Source organism: Lissotriton vulgaris, chromosome 4_1, assembly GCF_964263255.1.
Source record: "Lissotriton vulgaris chromosome 4_1, aLisVul1.2, whole genome shotgun sequence".
In the NCBI taxonomy this organism is placed as follows: Eukaryota; Metazoa; Chordata; class Amphibia; order Caudata; family Salamandridae; genus Lissotriton; species Lissotriton vulgaris.
Genome location: NC_141691.1, coordinates 603557094 through 603579388, shown reverse-complemented (window position 1 = coordinate 603579388; position 22295 = coordinate 603557094). Strand labels below are relative to the sequence as shown.

The 22295-nt window shown below is 44.9% G+C and overlaps 1 protein-coding gene across 2 annotated transcripts in view; it reads left to right on the top strand.

The window, feature by feature from the left end:
* AOAH (acyloxyacyl hydrolase) overlaps positions 1 to 22295 on the top strand; it is a 973359-nt gene that overhangs the window by 338945 nt on the left and 612119 nt on the right. For both annotated transcript variants that reach the window (XM_086964832.1, XM_086964831.1), the window contains exon 4: positions 18581 to 18680. In XM_086964832.1, coding sequence (XP_086820958.1) covers positions 18581 to 18680 — 100 coding nt within the window. The remainder of the gene's footprint in view (positions 1 to 18580; positions 18681 to 22295) is intronic.

Genomic DNA, 22295 nt, shown 5'->3' with positions numbered 1-22295 from the left:
GCAAGGAACCATTATTTTTTAATTTTTTTATTGAAGCACATGCCCTTCACATTTAGTGTTTATTTTAGCATGTGCTTGCACTCCAAAGGAATCCACTTTGTTTCTCAGAAGGGACGTAGGGTCATAGATGACCGGCAAGAAGACTAAGAATATTTGTTCAGGATACCTTACCTTCTTTACGCTACAGGGAATCCCAGCGATTATATATTAATCAAGAAGGATTTTTTCTGACAAGATTCAACTGCATCTATTTATCAATAAAGAATCACTCCATTCCTGGAAATTCTTATCTCAACCGAAGAACTGAGGCTTTACTTTGGGTGATTGATAGCAATCTACTTGGGATTCACAATACAAAATATAATTATTCCCCATTGGAAGGCCTGCTTTATTGGTATTGATACCACGTCATATTTTGACCCTGATGAAGTCCTTTTACGGACGAAACACGTTGGCTGGGCTGATGTATGTATTCATTCTTCTAATTGTGAAAATAAAAGCAACATAACTGAATTCAAGAACTATCAAGACTCCTGTTTACATATGTTTCATTAATGTCATGATTTAAAAGATTATATTGTACTTGACCTTTGAATTGCTTTAAATATTAGTGTGCTCCTTGATACTATCTTTGCTATTAGAAAATAAATTAGTTTTCTCTAAAATTTGACTGCTCGGTAGTGGGGTCAAGTCAAGTGTGAGCACCTTTGTGCTATATCAGATTTTAAAAACTTATTTGCTGGTGCAGCCCAGATAGCCCACACAATTGTTCCGTTACCTTCTGTCGAAGGAGGTTGAGCACTGCTGCGTGCAGCTGACAGTCTAATATCTCACTCTAGTGAGGAGGCCCAGTTACTTTGCTTGCTCTAGAGCCCATGGCAACCTATCAGGGCTACCTGTTCTACTGGCAATCCATGGCCTAAGCAAGTGTTGCCGTTCTGAAGTGGTGCACTGTAGACAGATTTGAATAGGCTGTCAAGGAGCCAGAAGAGAGGAACAAGAGTGCTTCAATTCAGGTAACAGTGCAGAGGAGCCGCCGTCTCCCCTCACCACCTGGTGGTTCAAACATGGCCATGCTCTGTATGGGACACTCCTACTGGCCTGGGGCTCTTGATGGATTTCCTCTCTTTTCTAGCTTAGCTTCATTTATGTATCTAGAGTGAGTGTGAAATCAGTGAAGCGGTGGAGGGAATTCTGTCAGTTTATCAGTATTTAATTTGTAAAAGACATAAGTTAAGGTGGCCAATATTTTTTTTCTCCTCCACTGGCATCACTTCCTTCCAACACTAGCAGTACCTGCTACCTGCAATGCCCAAAGGTGAAGACCAGCAAAGGAAGACAAACTGCCTTTCTGAAAAGGGGACTAGGATGTTGGGGAGGGTGTTGCCTGTTCTCCCCCCACAAAAGTTTGAAACAGAACAGGTGAATTACTGCAGTTTTGCTGAAATGTGCTACACAATCAATTGGGAGGGAACATGGCGGCCGTAAGCTAGCGATCACGGCTGAAGCCCCCTAGGGCCTGTGTAAGGGTCCTACTCAGGAGGCCCCTTCGGATGGATTCATAGCAGATCTAAACCCCCCTGTTCCCCACTCTTATTCCTACCTTGATTTTCTCCAGTTCTCCTGTATCCCGAGATTGAATGTTTCTCCCCGTTTGGCATGGAGCAGCGCAGTGAATGGTTCACAATTTTAGAGGCGGGTTGCTGCGCTGGCGCTCATGCGGTCTGAGGGCGAGGCCCTTCAGTGGAGGAGCTGCAACATTGCTAGCCTTTAGGCCTGGGTCGCATGCGAAAGAGTCAGTACCTGCGACTACGCGAGCTTGAAGATCTGCATCCGAAGACGGGAGAGCGCCATAGGGCGACCGTGCAAGGTAGGGCTTCCCGTTTTCGGCACTCTTGATAATCTTGAAGTTGTTCTGTCTCATGAGACGAAGATAAGAGCTATTTTCGTTCCTCTCAAGATGCCTTGGACTGTTTGTCGTGAAATCCTTTACTGGCAGGGGAGGCCCTCAGAGACAGGCAGAGCGCATGAAGGTTCCCTGTATTGCATAAGGAATAGCGCTGCCCAGGTCCAGCAAATTGGCATCTTACTACCCAATGTGTGTAGGTATACCCTGTGCACCAGGGCCATTCAGTCCTCACTATATACAGATACCCTGGTTCCGACTCCGGCTTCCCCCCCTATTGTTGAAATTAGAGTGTCAGCTAGGCAGGGCAAGGGAACAATTGCCATGGAGAATACCACTGCAGTTAGGGGTAGAGGGAAAGGGAGGGTTAAGAAAGCCCCTTCTTCCAAAGTGAAAATTACTCCTTCTTTAAAGACGTTTTACAAGGTTTTGTCCACTCCTGTAAATCGGTACACAAATAAAGGCAGTTTTTTGGCGCCCAGTAGCCCGCAACTCAATACTACATTAAACTCTCCTCCGTTTAAGTTTCAGAACATCATGCAGTGCCCGCACCACCTGGCCCCTTGAGCAATTCAGGGGAAGTGGAGGTTGATGTATCTGCAGACCAACATTTAGCCGTACTTCCCTCGGTTGGAACCTCCAATAGATTTTTAGTATTGGAGGCTCAAGATGCCCAACCAGGTTCCCAACCTGAACTAGCAACTTCAAAAGCCCCAGTAGCTTTTGCTGGGTGTGAGTCCGGGTCACTGGCGGATATCTTACTGGCTCTTAAGGATGATATAGGGAACAGATTCACGGTTTCAGAGAAGAACCAAGCAGCAATTCAAGCATCGTCCGAGGCACTAGCCTACAACCTGGAATAAGTATCTCTAAGAGCAGATGCATTAGAATCGGAAATTCCCAAAATTAAGGGGGCACTCCACTCCTCCACAACCGAAATGACTAAATAAGCCAACCAAAATAGGGAATTCAAAGACGACTTGGAGCGCCAGGAGAAAGAATAACCTAAGATTAATTAATGTGCCCGAAGATATGGAAGGAGCGGATGTCAAAGGTTTTGTGATATCCTTGTTAAAAGAAACGGTCCTGAAGGATTCCCCAGATCTAGACCTGGTTCACGAAATACAACGAGTTCATCGCGATCCGTTCAAAAGAAACCCCGCATAACAGAAGCGAAGGAATATCTTAGTAAACTTTCTTACGTACACTGTTAAAGAAAAGATTTTACCCTCGGCGCTGAAAGAAGGATTGATAAAATCTAATCCTTTTTCAACCCCTTTTCCTTTTCTATTAGGTTGGATGCCTCTCACATCACAGCCAAAAAGCAGTGTGAGCTGGGTTAAAGATTGGAGATTCTAAACAAACTGGGGGCTAAGGCTCAATTGAGGTTCCCAGCATCTTTGCGTATTATGTGGAATAATCACATGCACATGTTGTATTCAGTAGAGGAGGTTGACGCCCTCATTGATAATATAAGTAATGAGAGAGGGGTGTAAATGGGGGGGTCAATTGTGTTTGGGGCTCTCCTGGAGGGACCTGTGAATGAATCATTTAGCTTATTTCCTTTTGCTTCAAGCCCGGGGGACAGAGCCCAAACAGGCTTAATGCCTATAGTAGTGGGGTTCCCCAGGGGGGGTGGGATCACGGGGGCAGGTGGGGGGGTAGAGGGGGTGGGGTGCACGGGGGGGTAGCAGTGGGAAAAAATAAAAAAAGATCATCAATCTCCACTTAGTACTAGACCGTCTGTGTAGAGTTTCTGCCCCGGGTGGAATGAGTCGGCCTGAAGTCTAGTGAAATAAAGTTTATTTCTGGAATATTAATGGGTTGAAATGTCCACGTAGACGTATATTGGCTATGAAATATTTAGAACAATCTCCCGCCCAAGTCCGTCCATTCAGGAGACGCATTTAAGTCATAAGAAAGGGGTTTAACAATCAACACCTATAAAATAAAACTAATGACTCTGTCCCGGTCAAAAAGAGCAGGGAGGATTAACATTACTCTTAATGGATCCCCGTTAGAGGTTGTGGAGGCATTTGACTACTTGGGAGTCAGGGTCAACAATAGCATGAAATGGAACTCCCACGTGGCCACAATGCTAGTCAATCTCAAAAGAGTTTCAGGAGCAATTGTAAGAGAACAACGGGGATCAACCAGTAGACCCATAGTCCCGGTCCTTGTGGTATACGAGGGAAAGGCATTAGCGTCAGCAGTGTATGGTTCTGAACTGTGGGGGTTCGAGAACACTGCTGATCTGGTTATAGCAGAGAATAAGTTTCTGAGAGATTTGACTTCCTTCCCTGTCTCTACCCCATTAAAGCCCCTTCTCCACGACATGGACAAACGCTCAATCAAAGATATAGTTCGCCTTCGCCCTCTATTATTCTGGGTGCACCTGAGAAGAACGCCTGAATTGGCCAACTACGCTGTAGTTCTTGATGAACTCATTAAACTGAATGGCTGCAATAAGATCATGTTGCTGAATAAATTAAGGCAGTTGGCCATAAATTTAGGACTGGGTGAATCCTGGACAAGCCAATCTCCCCCACCCAAACAAATCGTCAAGAATATATATTAGCAATGTATACAGGCAGAGGAGCTACGCAACTCTAATTGAGGGCCTTTAACTGCACAGTTTTTGGAGCATAAACCTGCTAAGAAGCCTGAACCATTTTTAGATTTTATCCAAATCCCAAGAGACAGATCACTCTTTTTAAGGTTGAGGTATGGGACCCTCCCCTTAAATGAATTCACCGAGGGCTGGACGAGGTCTGGGTCGTCTCAAGCTTCATGTCCAGGCTGCCCTGCCCCTAGAGAGTCTTTAGCGCACTTCCTGTTTGCCTGTAAAGCTTACAGGGAGGCTAGAAGAAGATGGCTGAAACTACTATGTAAAGAAATGGGTTTTCGACATTATAGGATGGCCCAACTTATCCTCACAACAGCTACTACATCTCTGACCATCGTATGTGGGGTTGCAAAGTATTTGGGAAATGCCTGGCAGACACACTCAAAGCTGTTAAAGAACAATATGACATGAAGACTGTAGGCTATACAGAGTACTGCACATGATTTATCTCTGTCGCATTTTAGGCCTCTGGCTTTTGTAAAAACAATGTTATTGTAAATATGTCTTTTTATTGTATTTATTGTCTCCAAGTTGGGTAAATGAATTTTATGGATGGTTTTTATGATTGGAAATTGTACTGACTTTTATGATAAATTTTATCGAATAAAGTTTATTACTACTACTAGTGTATGGCTACTTTTGCTAAATACCCCTGGGTAAAATATTTGTGTGCTTCCGAGCAGATAGCGCATAGTAAAGGGGTGGCTATTCTGATTAAACAGGGGGCAAGATGTACCATTAAATCAATACAAACTGACCAGACTGGGAGATGGATTGTAGCTCTGTTGGATTTCGAAGGCTCGGAGTTAACCATTGCCTTTTTTATGGCCCAAACTTTGATGATCCAACACACATCCGCAAATTACAGTCTAAACTGATGGAAGTCCCATTGCCTATAATTATTGGTGGTGACTTTAACGTTCATTTTGATCCTTTAAGAGATAGATCAAATAGGAGCCATTACGCAGGAGCCCCTCGTATCCGTCAGGCCTTGGGCAACACCATACACGATCTGGGGCTTGCTGATGTCAGGAGGGCAAAGATGGGTGATAAACAGGGGTATACATTCTTCAGTAAGAAGCATGGACACTCGTCCAGAATCAATTATGTTTTAGTTGATATACCTAGTTTTGAAAATGTATCCTCTATCTCTATCTTAACTAGTCACATATCTGACCATGCCCCTATGTACTTTATACATCTAGGGAAGAGGTATAGGCCTAGATAGATGTTAAAAAGGTCAATACTGTCGGATGTAGAAATAATTAGACCTCTTAAAATTGCCACCTTGGATTATTTTTCTGTAAACATTGGTTCAACCTCCATGGACTTTGTATGAGATGCTTTTAAAGCCCATTTGAGGGGCCCGTTACATAGCCTGATCTGTTCTAAGAACAGGGTGGAGGTACAGGAGCTATTATACTTGGAAGGGAAAATTCTCAAGCTAGCGGAAGAGAGGTCTCGCTGTATCCAGGGGAACCCAGAAAGGCTGATACAAGTTCTTTGCGATCTGGATTGTGCTCGCCAGGATTACAGGGGTAGGCTAGACCAGAAGGTGAAGGCTCAGTGGACACCCCAGAATATGCAGAATTTCGAGTATGGAGAGAAGGCGGGTGCCCTCTTGGCATGGAAAGCAAGAGTAGATCGTGCCAAAAACAACTTTAACATATTAATAATAAATGATAGTGGGGCAACATTGAGTAGAGTGGAGGACATGCAAACCTGCCTCCTCTCCTTATTATCAGAGCTGTATAGGGAAGAGATAGCACCTAGCTCTGGAACTCTTCAAGAATGGTGCTAGATAAAGCTCTATCAGAACTAACAGATGGGAGTCGATATAGCCTAGATGCTCCTATTACTGAGAACGAGGAATAGAATACAGTTAAATAAATGTAAGAAGAATAAGGCAGCGGGCACGGATGCGCTTCCAAGTGAGGTTTACAAACTCCTGCAGGCCGAATTCGTTCTGATGTAGAGTGTACTATTTAACTCTGTTTACAGCCTGGAAGGTAAAGTTCCCAGGTCCTGGAAGGACTTATTCTGAAGCCTGGGAAGGACCCCCTTAAAGCAGATTCATATAGATCAATCTCCCTGCTGAATGCGGACTATAAGTTCTTTATGAGTATTCTCACAGGGAGATAGGTCAAGCTAGCCCCGAAGTTGATCAACTTGTACCAAAGAGGCTTTATTCCAGGGAGAAATATTCAGGAGCAGACACTTCAATACATCGGCAATATAGACCTGGCTGTAGCTCGGTCAGAACCCTTGGCTGTAGTGGCACTTGACGCAGCCAAGGCTTTCGACAGAGTATGCTGGGTATACCTCTGGGAGGTACTTAGGAGGATGGGATTTGGGCATATCTTCATTCAGACCCTGATTAACTGTTATCAAGGGGCTTCTACAGTAATCCAGTTAAATGGTATGTTAACAGCAAGTTTTAATATTCAAAGGGGAACAAGACAGGGCTGTCCCATCTCGCCTCTGTTATTCGATCTATATATAGAGCCCCTCGCCCAAGCAATCAGATTAGATGAACAGATTACTCCTTTTAGGTCCCAGCAATATTGCAGTAAATTTACTCTCTATGCTGACGATTTGCTACTGTATACCAATGACCCGGTTGAGGTAATATCAAGGGTTGAAACCCTATTTGAAGAATTTGAATCATACTCTGGCTATTTAGCTAATACCTCCAAAACCTAGCTGATGTGTTGGAACACCAATAATTGGGAGGGCAGAGTAAGTAAAGAGTTCAAATACTTGAAAATGACAATAGTTAATCACTTAGATAAAATTCCACAGATCAACCTAAAAAAGACCATCAAAGAGGTGGATCGTCTATTTTCTAGATGGAAAAATCTCCCCTTGACAATATTTGGTAAGGTCAACTTGGTCAATTTGGTCATCCTCCCAAGCTGACTTACTTGTTTAATCCTATCCCCCTTAACTTCCCCAGCAAGGATATCGGCAAAATTCAAAGCAAGATTGGAAGTTTTATCTGGGCAAATAAGAGTGCTAGACTGTCATGGAAGAAGTTGAGACTTAAACTCCTGAAAGGGGGTCTTGCTCTCCCGGATATTGCCTGGTACTCCGTTTCCTTCCAATTTAAAACTATTTGGATGCTCCTAACTAAAACGGAGGAAACAAATTGGGGCAGTTATTGGTAGAAATGGCCATCGCGGAGGGTCGGGAGACTGCTTCCTTTATCAATTTGGGGCACCAAGGTACCTTAAAAAGGTATGCCTGAAAGTTCTAAGGCCTGTTTTCAGTTTATGGTACAAGATCAGATGTTGGTGGGGGATTGGTTATTAATCTGATAATGCCCCGATTTGGGATTCCCCCGGGACCCCGGCCTGTTTTAAAGATAGTCTTGCGATACCAATAAAGAGGGCTGGTATCTCCATATGGTCGGAACTTTTATTACCAGAAGGTGTCCCCCCTTGGGAAGTGTTAAGTTCTAACATTGGAAGCAGTCTCTCCAAATTGAAATATCTACAATTGGTCTCACGGTGTTCTGTGGAAAAGGAGCCCATCAGTGGTGATTGGGAAACTGAGCTTATTTTGCAAGACCCTCATTCTAAGAGAAGAGAAGACGTATTATGGTACAAGAAGCTTCTGGAGGCTGATGGAGTGGAATACCCCCCACTGTATGTAGTTTGGAATCAGTCTCCCATAGACTGCAAATTGAAGACCTATTTGACTTATCATTGAAATCAATATATAAATTTGCCAAGCCGGCTTGCCTAAAAAAGAACCACTTTTATGTTATCAACAGGCTGTATTATACCCCTGAGTAGACAGCTAAATCTCCCCCCAATCTTCCCCTAAATGCCCAAGATGTGACCTCCTTAAAGCTGTCGATATCCATATATTTTTTGAGTGTCCTAAGTGATTTTTGGAAGAATGGTGAGCACATTTTATGTGGCATTTGTACAATTGAGCTGAGAATGAATTCCACCATAGTAATCTTCGGCGTGGATAGTGACTCTACCAATCTTTTACAGCCATTACAAAGAGGGTTACTGTTATATTTATCCGTGGCCCCCACTGTGTGAGGAGTGGTTGAAAGCCGCTTTTGCTATGGCACGCTTGGATCAGGGGATCTTAAATGAGAATAGCACGAATATCTGGCTGGACTTTATGTCTTGGGGAAGAGAGATGAGATTGGCTTATTGACCCCGGGTCCTATGATTACACCATGCTTCGAACAAAGGAGCTGGCCTGGTTAGGCCTAAAGCGAATGCAGTAGTCGTGGGGTGCATAGTGCGGACGGACGGCTTCTTGTCAAATTGCAGACGCTAAATGGTGAGATGAGGACAATAAAAAATAAAAAATAAAAAAAATTGCTACACAACAAGAGACTAACAACAGTAAACATATTTGCACTTACATAGAGTGGAGGAGACTGCAGTCAAAATCAAAGAACACATCAGTACAGTTAAACACGTGCAACTGAATGCAGTCAGTGCTTTAAGTGGAGTGAAAGAAGAGGGGGGTCTCTAAAATGGACAAGGCTAAAGAAGTGTAACTACGAATCTGCCAGGAGGTGTGTCCAATGTACTTAACGGCATAACTTGGAGTATGTAAACTGCAGTGATCTCTCTGCAGAGCGCAAAGAATACTGTCACCAATGTGGCAATTGTAACTGTGATTCTATGAAAAAGTGTGTGAAGGAAGTACAGAGCAGCCAGCATAATGATAGGGCCAAATGAAAAGAAAATGAAGTGCTCACGGGAAAGAGGGTGGTTGTCTGTATGTGGGGGCTGGTTTCTGCTGAGAAATTGATCAGTGATTTTGCCTGTAAATTTAATGACATGATGAATATAGGGCTGATAGGGACTCCTTTCCCAGTAAGATTTTACTAGGCAGGCTCACCCAACTTAAAACCTGCATGCACATATAAATACTAATCTATAACATTAAAAAAGTGTCGTTTTTTTATATGCCCAGCGGAAGCGTTTCGCTTTAGTACATTAGACTGTCTATCCTACTAGTGAAATGCACTTGCAACACAGTGAAAGAAATGCACTCTTTGAACAAGCATTTGCAATGCAATCAGTCTCGCCTTTGGGACCTTATATGTATTTAGCTATGCATCACATTAGCCGGGGTGCTGAAACATCTACTGTTCTTTAACATTGAGGGAAAGTAAGCACCAAACTAAGTGGCACGCCAGGTATGGGAACACATGGAGAGAAATATTACCTTTCTGCGTCCAAAGCTCTGTTTTTAATATAAAAGCAGGGCATTTGGTGGCCATATCACTGAAAATACAAGATTTGAAAAACATATGATTGTCTACGAGTGCATGTGGAAGACAATGTCTATGGACTGGAATCTAGAGAATGGTAAATTGATTCTGGTATTTTACTGACCTCTGCTGGTCGTTTTGTATCAAAAAAGTGAAATAGAGACAGTTGCAAAAAAATTAAAAAAGAAAGTCCCTCAGCAGAAAGCAATTCTGGTATTTTACTGACATCTGCTGGTCGTTTTCTATCAAGACAGTTGAATAGAGGCAGTTGAAATGAAAAAAAATGTTCCTGAGCGGAAGCAGACAAGTCCTAGAGCTGATCTCCAGAGCCCACAAAGTACGTACACATATAAGTATATACTAAAGTATATATACAAAATTATATACCAAAGTATATACAAGAGGTTTCGAATGTTCGACCTAAATATGAGGGCATATCGTAGCAATGCCCCTGGCAGATACTACCAGGCATCCACAAGGGACGCCTGCTGCTTCTCTTTTGTTTGGACCGGGCAGGTCAGCAGGACTGCCCACAAATGAGTGCCGTGGAACCTTCTGGCACCCACCAGCTCAAGTTAACCACTGCAGTTTATATCTCCTGATGTTTCATGGTAGACATATTTTACAATGCCTTGTTGGAAACAGGCCAAAATAGGTGAAAATTGCACCATCTTATACCCCAGCTGGAAATTTCTGCTCATTATCTGCCACTTGATTAATTAACGACAGATCCCTGGGATAACACCATCCGAAGGTGTGGAAGGCACCAAAGTCCTCCCTGAGAGCTGAACCCAATCATCAACCAAACGGTTACACAAAACTTGACAGGAACCTCCCACATACATATTAATTGTAAATACATTGTGTTCGGTTTTAAAAATAGGGGTGTCTACAATACCTTTCTTCTGTACTACTTTTATATGTGATATGTAATGTTTATAAAATTTGGGAACAGAAGAATTAAATTGTTTTTAACCCAGTTGCCAGTCTTACAGAGAAGTGCGGCAGTTCTAAATACAAGTGCCCGATATATCTTATTAAAGATATACCAGTCCTTTGGAGAATGTACTGATACTGTCTATTACAAGGGTGGCAGCCATGCTGAGAGGTACTGGTACTGTTCTCCTACGTGTTCAGTAGCACTACTGAGAAGTGCCGATACTATCAGTAGAGCGCCAGCCCTTGTGAGAAGTGCTTGTGATGATTGTCAGTGGTGGTATTTCAGCCCAATTGAGAAGTGCTGATACTGTGAGAAGTGCTTGTGCTTGTCAGTGATAGTATATCAGTCCTGCTGATGAGTGCTGATGCTGTCATTATAAGTGCATCAGCCCTTGCGAGAAGTGCTTGTGCTTGTCAGAGGTGGTATATCAGTCCTGCTGAGGAGTGCTGATGTTGTCAGTCAGTCAGTCAGTCAATTTTCTTTATTCGATTATTTAAAATCATAAAAGAGCAAGCATTTTGCATATCCTGGTTACAGTACATTTCATTGAAGCACAGATAACAATTTATCAAATTTGAAACATTCAATCAATATTATAAAACAGATAAGCCACGATGCAACATACATAAATATCTAAAAAAGCTAAAAAAAGAAGGGTTTATTAAGCACAATTCATTTGAGAAATAAGGAAGAGAGGAAATTCATTTGTCAAAGATAAAGTGCCTGTGCCTTGTGCGGTGCTTATTTTTACGTGCGCCTGCAACCAGAAAACTAGCCACTGAAAAAGCTACATTTACATTGGGGAGGAGCTGCAAGAACAACAGGGCTGGTTTAACCTGGATGAAGCCCTGGTGGCGTAAAATAGGGAGCAGATAACTTTTCCTGAGCTCAGTGTAATGTCCGCAGAACATAATAAAATGCATCGTATCCTGTGTCGAGAAGTGATCACAGTCGCATGGATCGGCATCCTCGGGTCGCGACCAAGATTTGAAGTTGCCCAGTACAAAATGAATTAAATCGAAGCGAAATCTCGTTAAGAGAAAGCGGTGATAGGAATTTGTGGTAAAGAGGAGATAAGGTTCCATTCCTGGGGCTAAGGAGAGCGTGCAATGTTTCCTTACCATAGTCTTTTTTAGCTCTACTTCTTCCCTTTCCATGGCGTATAAATTTGTCAGGGTGTTTTTAACTAGTTTTATATCGCCATAAGTTATTCCTTCTGGAGAACAAAAAAGCTCCGGACGACCTGCCAGGGTAAGCTGCATTTTAACGTATCTCAACCAGGGAATGTGGAGGGCTCTATCCAGGGCTAAGCAATCTTTTAGGATGGTATGATTTAAAGTTAGCTCCTGATTGAGCCATGTTTTTATCCAACCAATCACTGGAGCTAGTTTTAATAAGTCTGAGATATAGCCCACACCTAGCTCTGTGTGTATTGCAAAGGTCGAAGTTGATTGGGGGACAGAGAGCAAGGATCTCAAAAATTTATTCTCTACGATCTGTATTTTAGCTGGGCTGGTATATCCCCAGATTACCGAGCCATACTGGGCAACTGACAAACATTTGGAATTATAAACTTTAATGATGCTTTCCATTGGGCGAGCACCCAGCTTTTTGGCAAAACCCAGCAGCCCTGCGGCCGCTCTAGCGACAGCGCTACTTTTGGCCAAAAGCTGAGGGCCCCAAGTACCCCTATCGTCAAAAGTGACACCTAAGTATGGGAAGGAGGAAACTCTCTTTACCTCCTTTCCTGCACAGGAGAAAGTTAGTGACTTTTTTTTCCTTCCTGCGGGGCCAGCAATCATTACATGTGATTTGTCTGTGTTAATTTTCATGTCCAAAGATGACATAAAAGTCCCGAAGGATGCAAGAAGTTTATTTAGCGCGACTCCGGAGCGTGCCAGGAGGACAGCGTCATCCGCGTACAGGAGTACAGGAATCTTTGTCTCCCCCGCACGCGGAATATCGCTGTGGGCTGTTATCATTACTGCCTCTAGGTCGTTGATATATAAGGTGAAGAGGAGGGGAGCAAGTATACACCCTTGCCTAACCCCCCTCTCCGACTTAAAGTGACACGTGCATCTTCCGTCCTGAGTAACTCTGACCGAGGTCAGAAGGTCCTTATGTAACTCGGCCAGGTATTCGACCAAAGGGGGGTCGAGACCCATGGCCAGGAGGATCCGCCACAGCTTTGCCCTGTTGACCAGGTCAAAAGCCGATGACAGATCCATAAAGGCCATGTATAAGGACCCCTCCCTGCCGACTACATACTTATTTAGAATTAATTCTAAATTTAGGCACTGATCTAACGTTCCTCTCTTGGATCTAAAACCATATTGTGCATTAGATAAAATACCCCTACTTTCTAAAATAAGGGTCAGTCTTGATAATAGGACTCTGCCCATAATCTTTACACTAGAATCAATAAGGGAAATTGGCCTATAGCAGGCCGGGTCTGTCCTCTGACCCTTCTTAAAAATTGGCACTATAGTTGAGTTTGCCCAACTAGAGGGGAAAATAAAATCCCGTGTTGCATTAAAAACATTGGTTAAAATTTTCGAGCTAAAATCAGGGGCACTCTTAAAAAAGTCTGCCGGAACCCCATCTGGTCCTGGTGCCTTTTTACAGAGTGTATCGTTGATAGCTTTTTTCACCTCATCCTGAGTAAAAGGGGAGATGGGATTTGGCGCTAAGGAAAGAGGAAGTTCCTGGTCTATACTCGTATCATTGTGACGATAAATATTACTAAAATGTGTCACCCATTGCTCGTCTGGTATGGTACAATCCGCTCTTTGATGATCTAACCCTACAAAGTATGGGTGATTTATTACTGCCCAAAATTTGGCACTATCTTTCTGTGTCTCAGGCAGTAACAGGTTATTCCACGCTTCATCTTTTATCTCGGATTTCCTCTTTCTAATAGCCAAATTATATTTTTTCCTTAGGGATGCTACCATTACTCTGTTTCTAGGTTTGTTTTTTAAGGCTTTAAGTAGAGTTGAATGAGCCTTAGAGCAATTTGTATCGAACCATTTGGGGCCCATGGTCTTATTGCATTTAACCTTCACAGTCAGATCTAATTTGACTTGTTGACAAATAGTGCTAAAGGCCTCGACCAGGGTATTACTAGAATTTTTGTTATCTAGACATATGGCGACTTCACCTTCTACCTTGGCTAGTGTATCTTGTAAGAAGGTTATAGGGGTAACTTTGTCCCATTTAAGCCTTCGATTTTGGTCACTCAGCGCAAGGTTTGTTGCACAAGAATTTCCAGAAGTTCTATTACCCAAAGCTCCCTGTGCTAAAACCTCTAAAATCACAGGATTGTGATCGCTAAAAACAGAGATTAAAACTTTACAAACAAGTACATCAGATAAAAGTCTAAAAGATACAAAAATGTAATCAATAATTGTGCCTCGGTCCTTGCCCTCATAGGTCGGTAACCGTGAGTCATTTGGGCAAGAATAAAATTCATAGAGGTTGAAGGTAGCCAAAAGCAGTTCCAGAGCCTCGCCACTGGATGTGTGTTCAAAATGCGGCGTTGGAGAATAAAAAAGAGATTCCTCTGTTTCTCTTTGGCAACCTGCCTGACAAGGATGAATATTGAAATCTCCCATGAGGATCACCTCATACCCATGAGAACTATTTGTATCATAAGTTGATAGGAGGTCCTCGAGGGATGCTAAATGCTCGGTAGGAAATTGACTGGCTGGGGAATTATAAAAATTGATAAGTAAAATAGGATGGGAGTTTGATGAGCTCAATTCCACCATTAAACAATTTTTGGTGTTAGACTTAATATGCCTCGCTTTTCCTTTTACATCAAGTGAAATGTATAAAGCCAACCCACCCCTTGCTCTTCCTGCTTTACTGGGGTCTGCAGGTACATAAAAAAGTGAATAACCATCTATTGGCAGACACACTGATGTTTCCCAAGTTTCCTGGAATGCAAGGATATCATAGTTTCTAATTAGGTCCAGCCAATTCTTATCTTTAAATTTAGCTCTAAGCCCAGCGATGTTCCAGCTCATAATTCTTCGGACCTCAGCACTTAATGAAGAATGAGCCAAAGGGCCAGGAGCTGGCTGCAAACCTTCTGAGTTATTTTCTTCTCCGGCTGGCGAGAGTCAATCATTTTGGTCCATGAATGAAAGAGGCGCAAAACGATTAAAAAGTTCAAGTGGCTGAATGACAGGGTTAAACGCTGGGGGTTGGTGACGGTGAACTGAGGCGTTGTTCCTTAAATCTTGCCCCCATCTAAAGTGAGGCTCCCAATTAGTATCCCACCCTGGGGCGGGAGTCCTTGGAAAAGAGACATTCTGCTGCTCTCCATAAAAAAATTTCAAAGTAAGTGGAACCACAGTGCCTCTTCTTCGTTGGGGAGGAAAGATGTTTGTGAGAATGTTGGGAAGAACGTCTGGGTTAGAGAAAGTCACTGCCACACAATCCCCTTTAAATTTTTTTGGCCGGTTTCCCAGCCAAGGGGTCCTGGTTGCAGATTTAATCACACTTGCAAGATGATGTTTCCCACCTGGTGCTAGTCGGATATTGGTAGTTAACCAGTGTAGGGCTTTGCTGCAAAGTGAAGTTGAAGTTTCAGCTATATCCCCTTCTAATGGGGGTACGTTTGCGAGGACCAAAACCACGGGTGTGGCCTCTACGATAAATTGCAAGGGGTCCGTGGGGTGAGTTTGAGGTTGCACTTGTATTTGCGTGGGAGGAATGTTTAGCGAAGGAGTCGGGTCTGATGTGGAGCATGCTGATATGGGGCCCTCAAATGCTACTGATAGTGTTTGTTGCGTTGGGTTTTGATTTGGCCCAAGCATTTCCATTTCATCTCCAACATCCGTGTTGCTTCCAGCTTCAGCTCCTCTAGGATTATTGTCCAGATTAGTAATTAGCTTAGTACATTTCTCAATACCACTTGCGACTGTATTTTGAAGTGCGCCCAGCTTCTTGACCTCTGCTTGCAGTTTATCGATCTTAGAAATGAGGGGTTTGACAATGCTATTAATTTTTATCTCAATGAGATCAGCAATTTTATCAAGGAGGGCTTCCTCGGAGGAACAAGAAGGATGTTCCTTGACAAGAGTCATTTGTTTGTGCTTTGGAGTGGTAGCCCTCTTCCGCTTGGTCCCTGAGCGTAAACCCCCCCGCTTGGAAGGATTCTTAGTGCATTGACGTTTAGGTCTGCCAGCGTGTCCTATAAGGGATTGGTCTAGGACGGAGACCTGGGATTGTGTATCCTGCTCTGGGTCTTGGTCAATGTCAGTGTCTATAATAACATCGGTAGGCAAGCCATCAAGAGCCGGAATTACATTCTCCGATGATCCCGATATAACTTGGGGTATAAAATCAGCTGTAAAGTCTACAGTAAGAATGTCCTGAGTTACTGTACCATCGAGCAGGATAGAGGTAGATGTAGGTGGTGATGGGCATAGCAAGTCAGGTGATAGGCTCAGCCCCAGTGACTCCCTCCTTTGCATATTTATTTTCTGAACAGTCTGGACCATGTAGTTATTTATCTTATTTTGTTGCACTACTACAGGTTTTTTAGACATTGCTCAGGCTGTGTAATATGTGAACGTGACTTACTTGAGGGACAATCGGTGTCTTCACGCTTGCAGGGTTTCTGGCCCTGCCCCTGCCTCTTCCTGCCGATGAGGGCCGTAGAGGGCCCGCCCTTTGCCCGGGCTTCGCCCCGGGCGCTCCCGCGCGCGACTCGCGGGTGCGAGGGGCGTTCCGTTCTTTCAAGCGCCGCCTGGCGCTCCTGCGGCGTCACTTCCGCCGCCGGGGCTCCTGGGAAGTGTAGTTTGGCCGGGCCGGGCTAGCCGTTTCCCTCACGGCGTCGTCTGGTAAGGCGCTGTAGCGCTAGTGGTCCTGGCGCTGTCAAAGTAATGACTGTGCTCGCTGGCCGTTCACCTCACGGCTTGGAAAGTTGTCCCGCTGGAGCTCAGGGCGCTCCGTTCTTTCAAGCGCCGCCTGGCGCTCCTGCGGCGTCACTTCCGCCGCCGGGGCTCCTGGGAAGTGTAGTTTGGCCGGGCCGGGCTAGCCGTTTCCCTCACGGCGTCGTCTGGTAAGGCGCTGTAGCGCTAGTGGTCCTGGCGCTGTCAAAGTAATGACTGTGCTCGCTGGCCGTTCACCTCACGGCTTGGAAAGTTGTCCCGCTGGAGCTCAGGGCGCTCCGTTCTTTCAAGCGCCGCCTGGCGCTCCTGCGGCGTCACTTCCGCCGCCGGGGCTCCTGGGAAGTGTAGTTTGGCCGGGCCGGGCTAGCCGTTTCCCTCACGGCGTCGTCTGGTAAGGCGCTGTAGCGCTAGTGGTCCTGGCGCTGTCAAAGTAATGACTGTGCTCGCTGGCCGTTCACCTCACGGCTTGGAAAGTTGTCCCGCTGGAGCTCAGGGCGCTCCGTTCTTTCAAGCGCCGCCTGGCGCTCCTGCGGCGTCACTTCCGCCGCCGGGGCTCCTGGGAAGTGTAGTTTGGCCGGGCCGGGCTAGCCGTTTCCCTCACGGCGTCGTCTGGTAAGGCGCTGTAGCGCTAGTGGTCCTGGCGCTGTCAAAGTAATGACTGTGCTCGCTGGCCGTTCACCTCACGGCTTGGAAAGTTGTCCCGCTGGAGCTCAGGGCGCTCCGTTCTTTCAAGCGCCGCCTGGCGCTCCTGCGGCGTCACTTCCGCCGCCGGGGCTCCTGGGAAGTGTAGTTTGGCCGGGCCGGGCTAGCCGTTTCCCTCACGGCGTCGTCTGGTAAGGCGCTGTAGCGCTAGTGGTCCTGGCGCTGTCAAAGTAATGACTGTGCTCGCTGGCCGTTCACCTCACGGCTTGGAAAGTTGTCCCGCTGGAGCTCAGGGCGCTCCGTTCTTTCAAGCGCCGCCTGGCGCTCCTGCGGCGTCACTTCCGCCGCCGGGGCTCCTGGGAAGTGTAGTTTGGCCGGGCCGGGCTAGCCGTTTCCCTCACGGCGTCGTCTGGTAAGGCGCTGTAGCGCTAGTGGTCCTGGCGCTGTCAAAGTAATGACTGTGCTCGCTGGCCGTTCACCTCACGGCTTGGAAAGTTGTCCCGCTGGAGCTCAGGGCGCTCCGTTCTTTCAAGCGCCGCCTGGCGCTCCTGCGGCGTCACTTCCGCCGCCGGGGCTCCTGGGAAGTGTAGTTTGGCCGGGCCGGGCTAGCCGTTTCCCTCACGGCGTCGTCTGGTAAGGCGCTGTAGCGCTAGTGGTCCTGGCGCTGTCAAAGTAATGACTGTGCTCGCTGGCCGTTCACCTCACGGCTTGGAAAGTTGTCCCGCTGGAGCTCAGGGCGCTCCGTTCTTTCAAGCGCCGCCTGGCGCTCCTGCGGCGTCACTTCCGCCGCCGGGGCTCCTGGGAAGTGTAGTTTGGCCGGGCCGGGCTAGCCGTTTCCCTCACGGCGTCGTCTGGTAAGGCGCTGTAGCGCTAGTGGTCCTGGCGCTGTCAAAGTAATGACTGTGCTCGCTGGCCGTTCACCTCACGGCTTGGAAAGTTGTCATTATAAGTGCATCGATCCTTGTGGGAAGTGCTTGTGCTTGTCCATGGTGGTATATCAGCCCTACCGAGGAGGTCTGATGCTGTCACTATTAGTTCATCAGCACTTGTGAGAAGTTTTTGTGCTTGTATATCAGCCCTGCTGAGGAGTGCTGGTACTGCAATTTACTAGTAAAACTTCACTGGTGATAAAACGTGGTAATGTGACATTTAAAAGTGGCGTAAAAGATTAAATGTGGCAGTATTCCTTAAAGGAGGATTGATGGGCTCCATAAGTACATTTCCCAGAAGCTACATTTACCTATTTCCAATTCTATCGCTCTGTATCTTGCAAACAAACGTGTTACCAACCCGTGGTTTTGTTTTCCTTCAGGTTAAACATGGAAATGAACGCAGACGTGGTGTGTAACGCCATTAATTTGTGTAAGCAGGAACCGGGTTTGCCCGCGTGCCACGTCTACAAGACTTCACAGGTCAGTTACTTTCTCCAATCCATTGTCAATCATTTACAGATCATTTGTTAAGGCATTCCAGGATTTCTAATTAAAACGTTAGTGACCATTTCTTTTTTCCAAAACATCAAAACAAGCAGTGCTTTAAATGAGAAAAAAATAGTGCAGGTACTTATTTAAATGTGGTGAGTGGGCGGGGCTGGGGGCGTGGCCAAAGACAAGACATGACATGCTTATTGACTTCTATACTAGTTGCAGCACATACCAAAACACATGAGAAATGGTTTCTATGAAGAAAATAGGTTACATCGTTACACAAAAGACAAACGCAGTGATATTTTAACAATTGCTTGTTTTGTAATATTTACAGCTTGAATACTGTTGTTTGCTGTTACTTGGCACAATACTATATATTCTCGAGCATGCAGACTCACAGAAAGAAACAAACAGATGTGCACACAGAAAGCATTGCACACATTTCCTTTAATATTCCCCCAATAGTGTCTCGATTTCCCCCCTCTTTTCTCTCACACGAAAACATCCACAGGTAACAGACACACATAAGCTTACACAAAAGAACCGGGTGGGATGAAAGCCATTTTAACCTCCTTACCTCCCATGGCTTTCTTCATTGCGCTATCATCGGGCTGCCTCGATTCCATTCAACACAGCCTGATGGTGAACACCCGGATATCATGCAAATGAGCCCAGGCTGAATAGTTCAGTGGGGGCTCAGCTCAGGGCTACAGAAGTGTTTTGAATGTCAGAGACAGGTTACCTTCCCTAGCAGCAATGCGCCTATCCTTTAATGAGTGATAAAAATAAGAAGTGCCGGTACTCCGTACCTGTGAGTACCAGCCCATTTAAAGCACTGAAAACAAGGCACTATATTATGAAGACACAAGAAACACACTCTGGTGTAAATAGTTAGGCCCACGCCTTACACGAATTACATGATTGTTAGTCTCGGAGATTGCCAGGCAGTTGTTTCCTCCGTGTCTACATTTGCTCATGAAATTCCCTTGACTATGGGTCAAATATTAAAATACTACAAATGATATCGTAGTTTACATTTACAATTCAAAATTAGATTGTAGGAGTACATTTCTTAAACTACGACTACTTTTTAAACTAATATCCAAGTACAGGAAATATATGAAGTATCGCAAATATAACCAACGGTACCTTCAAGATAATCGACTGAAACTAAACAAAACATACAGATATCTTGGGGTCCTGTTCGACGATGAAGGCAGTTTCAACCAACATAGTCAGGAGCTACAAAGGAAGGGCAGTGCACAGCATTCACCCTAGTGTTTCAAACATTAAGAAGGTCCCTGAACGGTTCAACGTTTACACCACTTCTGAAGGTAATAGCTGCAAAACCTGTCCCAACTTTATCATATGTGAGCGAGGACTTAGGTGGCAGAGACGCTGTGACTTTGAACACAATTTTTGCAAAAACATACATGCTCCTCTTTTATCAACATCCCTGAACCCCCCCCCCCCACCCCCCCCCCCCCCACTACACCCCCCCCCCACCACCACCACCACCACACTTCCAGTGCACCCCGGCCATAGATTATTCTTGAGTTTGGTCAAGTAAATCAACAACTTGCAAGAAAAGAGGTGAATATAAAAACCTGGAAAGGAACAAAATATACGCTGGACTGGCTGCTCGCTATTTAAGTACAGCCATTGATGACCTGGGAGTTTGATCGTTAGGGGACCCAACACTCTCGCGGGTGCCCTTTAAAAAAGTAACAAATGGGATAATTAAAAAGTTCTCTGTGGCCATTGATAAAGATTCCCTAACCAACAGATCACTTGCCTTGACAGTCATAAACGACTATAAAATTCTTAAATCAATGCCGTACTTGGATGCTGGAAGGTCTGCGCGGTTAATTTAGTCATTCATTAGATATCATGTTGGCCTTTCCTCTGGTCACACTCATGCTGTTCCTTAGGTTCCGAACAAAGAGCTGTAGACTGTGTCATGCCGCTGAGGAGAATGTTGTCCATCTACTCTGTATCTGTCCGGGCCTTATCAGGGAAAGAAGACATTTGTTGACTGCATTATGGAAGCAACCAGGCATTCGCTCCTGTAGAAAGGCAGCTATTGCATGTTTTAATCCAATGGACACAGTGGCGTAGCAAGGGCGGGCAGGGGGCGGTCCCTGGGGGAGGCACGAGTTTTGAAGGTGGCGGCCTCCCCCCCAATTTTACCTGAGGTCATCGCGGGTAGCAAACACTCGGACCGCCACTACCCTCCCACCCCCTCGGACCGCCACCACCTGCTGTTTTTCAAAGTTTTTAATCCAAGCAGCAAATAAACTGAAGGGGTGTGCTCCCTCTTAAAGGATACAGAAACTTTGTATGTATGCACCCTTTTTAGTAGTTATGTGCATTTTACAATCAGATGTCATTGTGCACAAATGTGCCACTACTTGCCCACACCTGCATCGTAATGCCCCTAAAGAAGGCATATGAATAATTGAATTGATTCAGCCCGGTATGGTTATCCCTAAGCCCTTTAATAGTTACCTACAAAGATGAGTTTTTACAACTACATATAGAATTTTATCCTTTAATGTGACTTGGTAGAATGGAATATCCTAACTTTAATTGCATAATTGCTCAGTGAACTTTACCTTTTTATGAGCACTTAAGTCTTTTATTTGTATTTTAAGGCCTTGTGGAAACAATTGATGCATGCTGTATTTTATTGTTAGATAATCCTACACGATTTTACCTCTGGTGTAATGATTTTAGTTAACTATACTTACAAATACATAAAATTGAACAGTAGATCGGACGAGTACATTTCTTAGACTGCGACAACTTTTTAATTAATATCTAATTACAACTACTAGAAATGATTGTAGTTGTTATTGAGGTGGCTGATTGTACATGTTTACATGGCTTTCATGCATTAGAGTGAATTACTCCTGGAACAAGTTGTTAAGAAGGCAGCGGTACAGCTTGTATGATTCAACATTTGCAATGATTATGCCCATGGGTAGTCAACACCTACATACTGTACACATCTCATGCATACTTTCCACGTCGAAGCAGGAAGGTGGGTGTCCCAAGGAAGAGATGGGGCAAGGCCAATGACATGCAATGCAAAATTGGGTGATGTGGTAATGAACTTTTTTTCAATGCAGAGATATTTATGCATTCTAACCCTTTTCTGACTATTCCAGCTGCCCCAGTTTCTTTTACCCCAATGGCCTCGTCTTCTAATGGTCCTTTGGAGGTGCTCAAGTTTGTTTTTGGTGTGCTTCACCAGCACTTTAAAAGGCTCTGCATGACTTGCGGTGCTCTCAGATGGCACCCCTGCTCATAGTGGAGGCCAGGGTAACAAGAGTCCAATGGATGCTGGCATCTGAGAAGTTGCATGGGCACAATTCCTTTTAATGGTACCCTCAGTATTTACTGACCTTCTTGTTACAATACATAGGCGTGTGATTTTGAGGGCAAGATGGAAGATCCCGAAGGTTATTCTGAATTACAATTTCTAATTTGCTGCACAAATCAAATCCTGATGTTTGTAGAAGCACCACCAGGATTAGATCACCATGGCTCCAGGCGAAGAAGGTCCTGTTTTGCCCAACAACATCTTGACCCTACTTC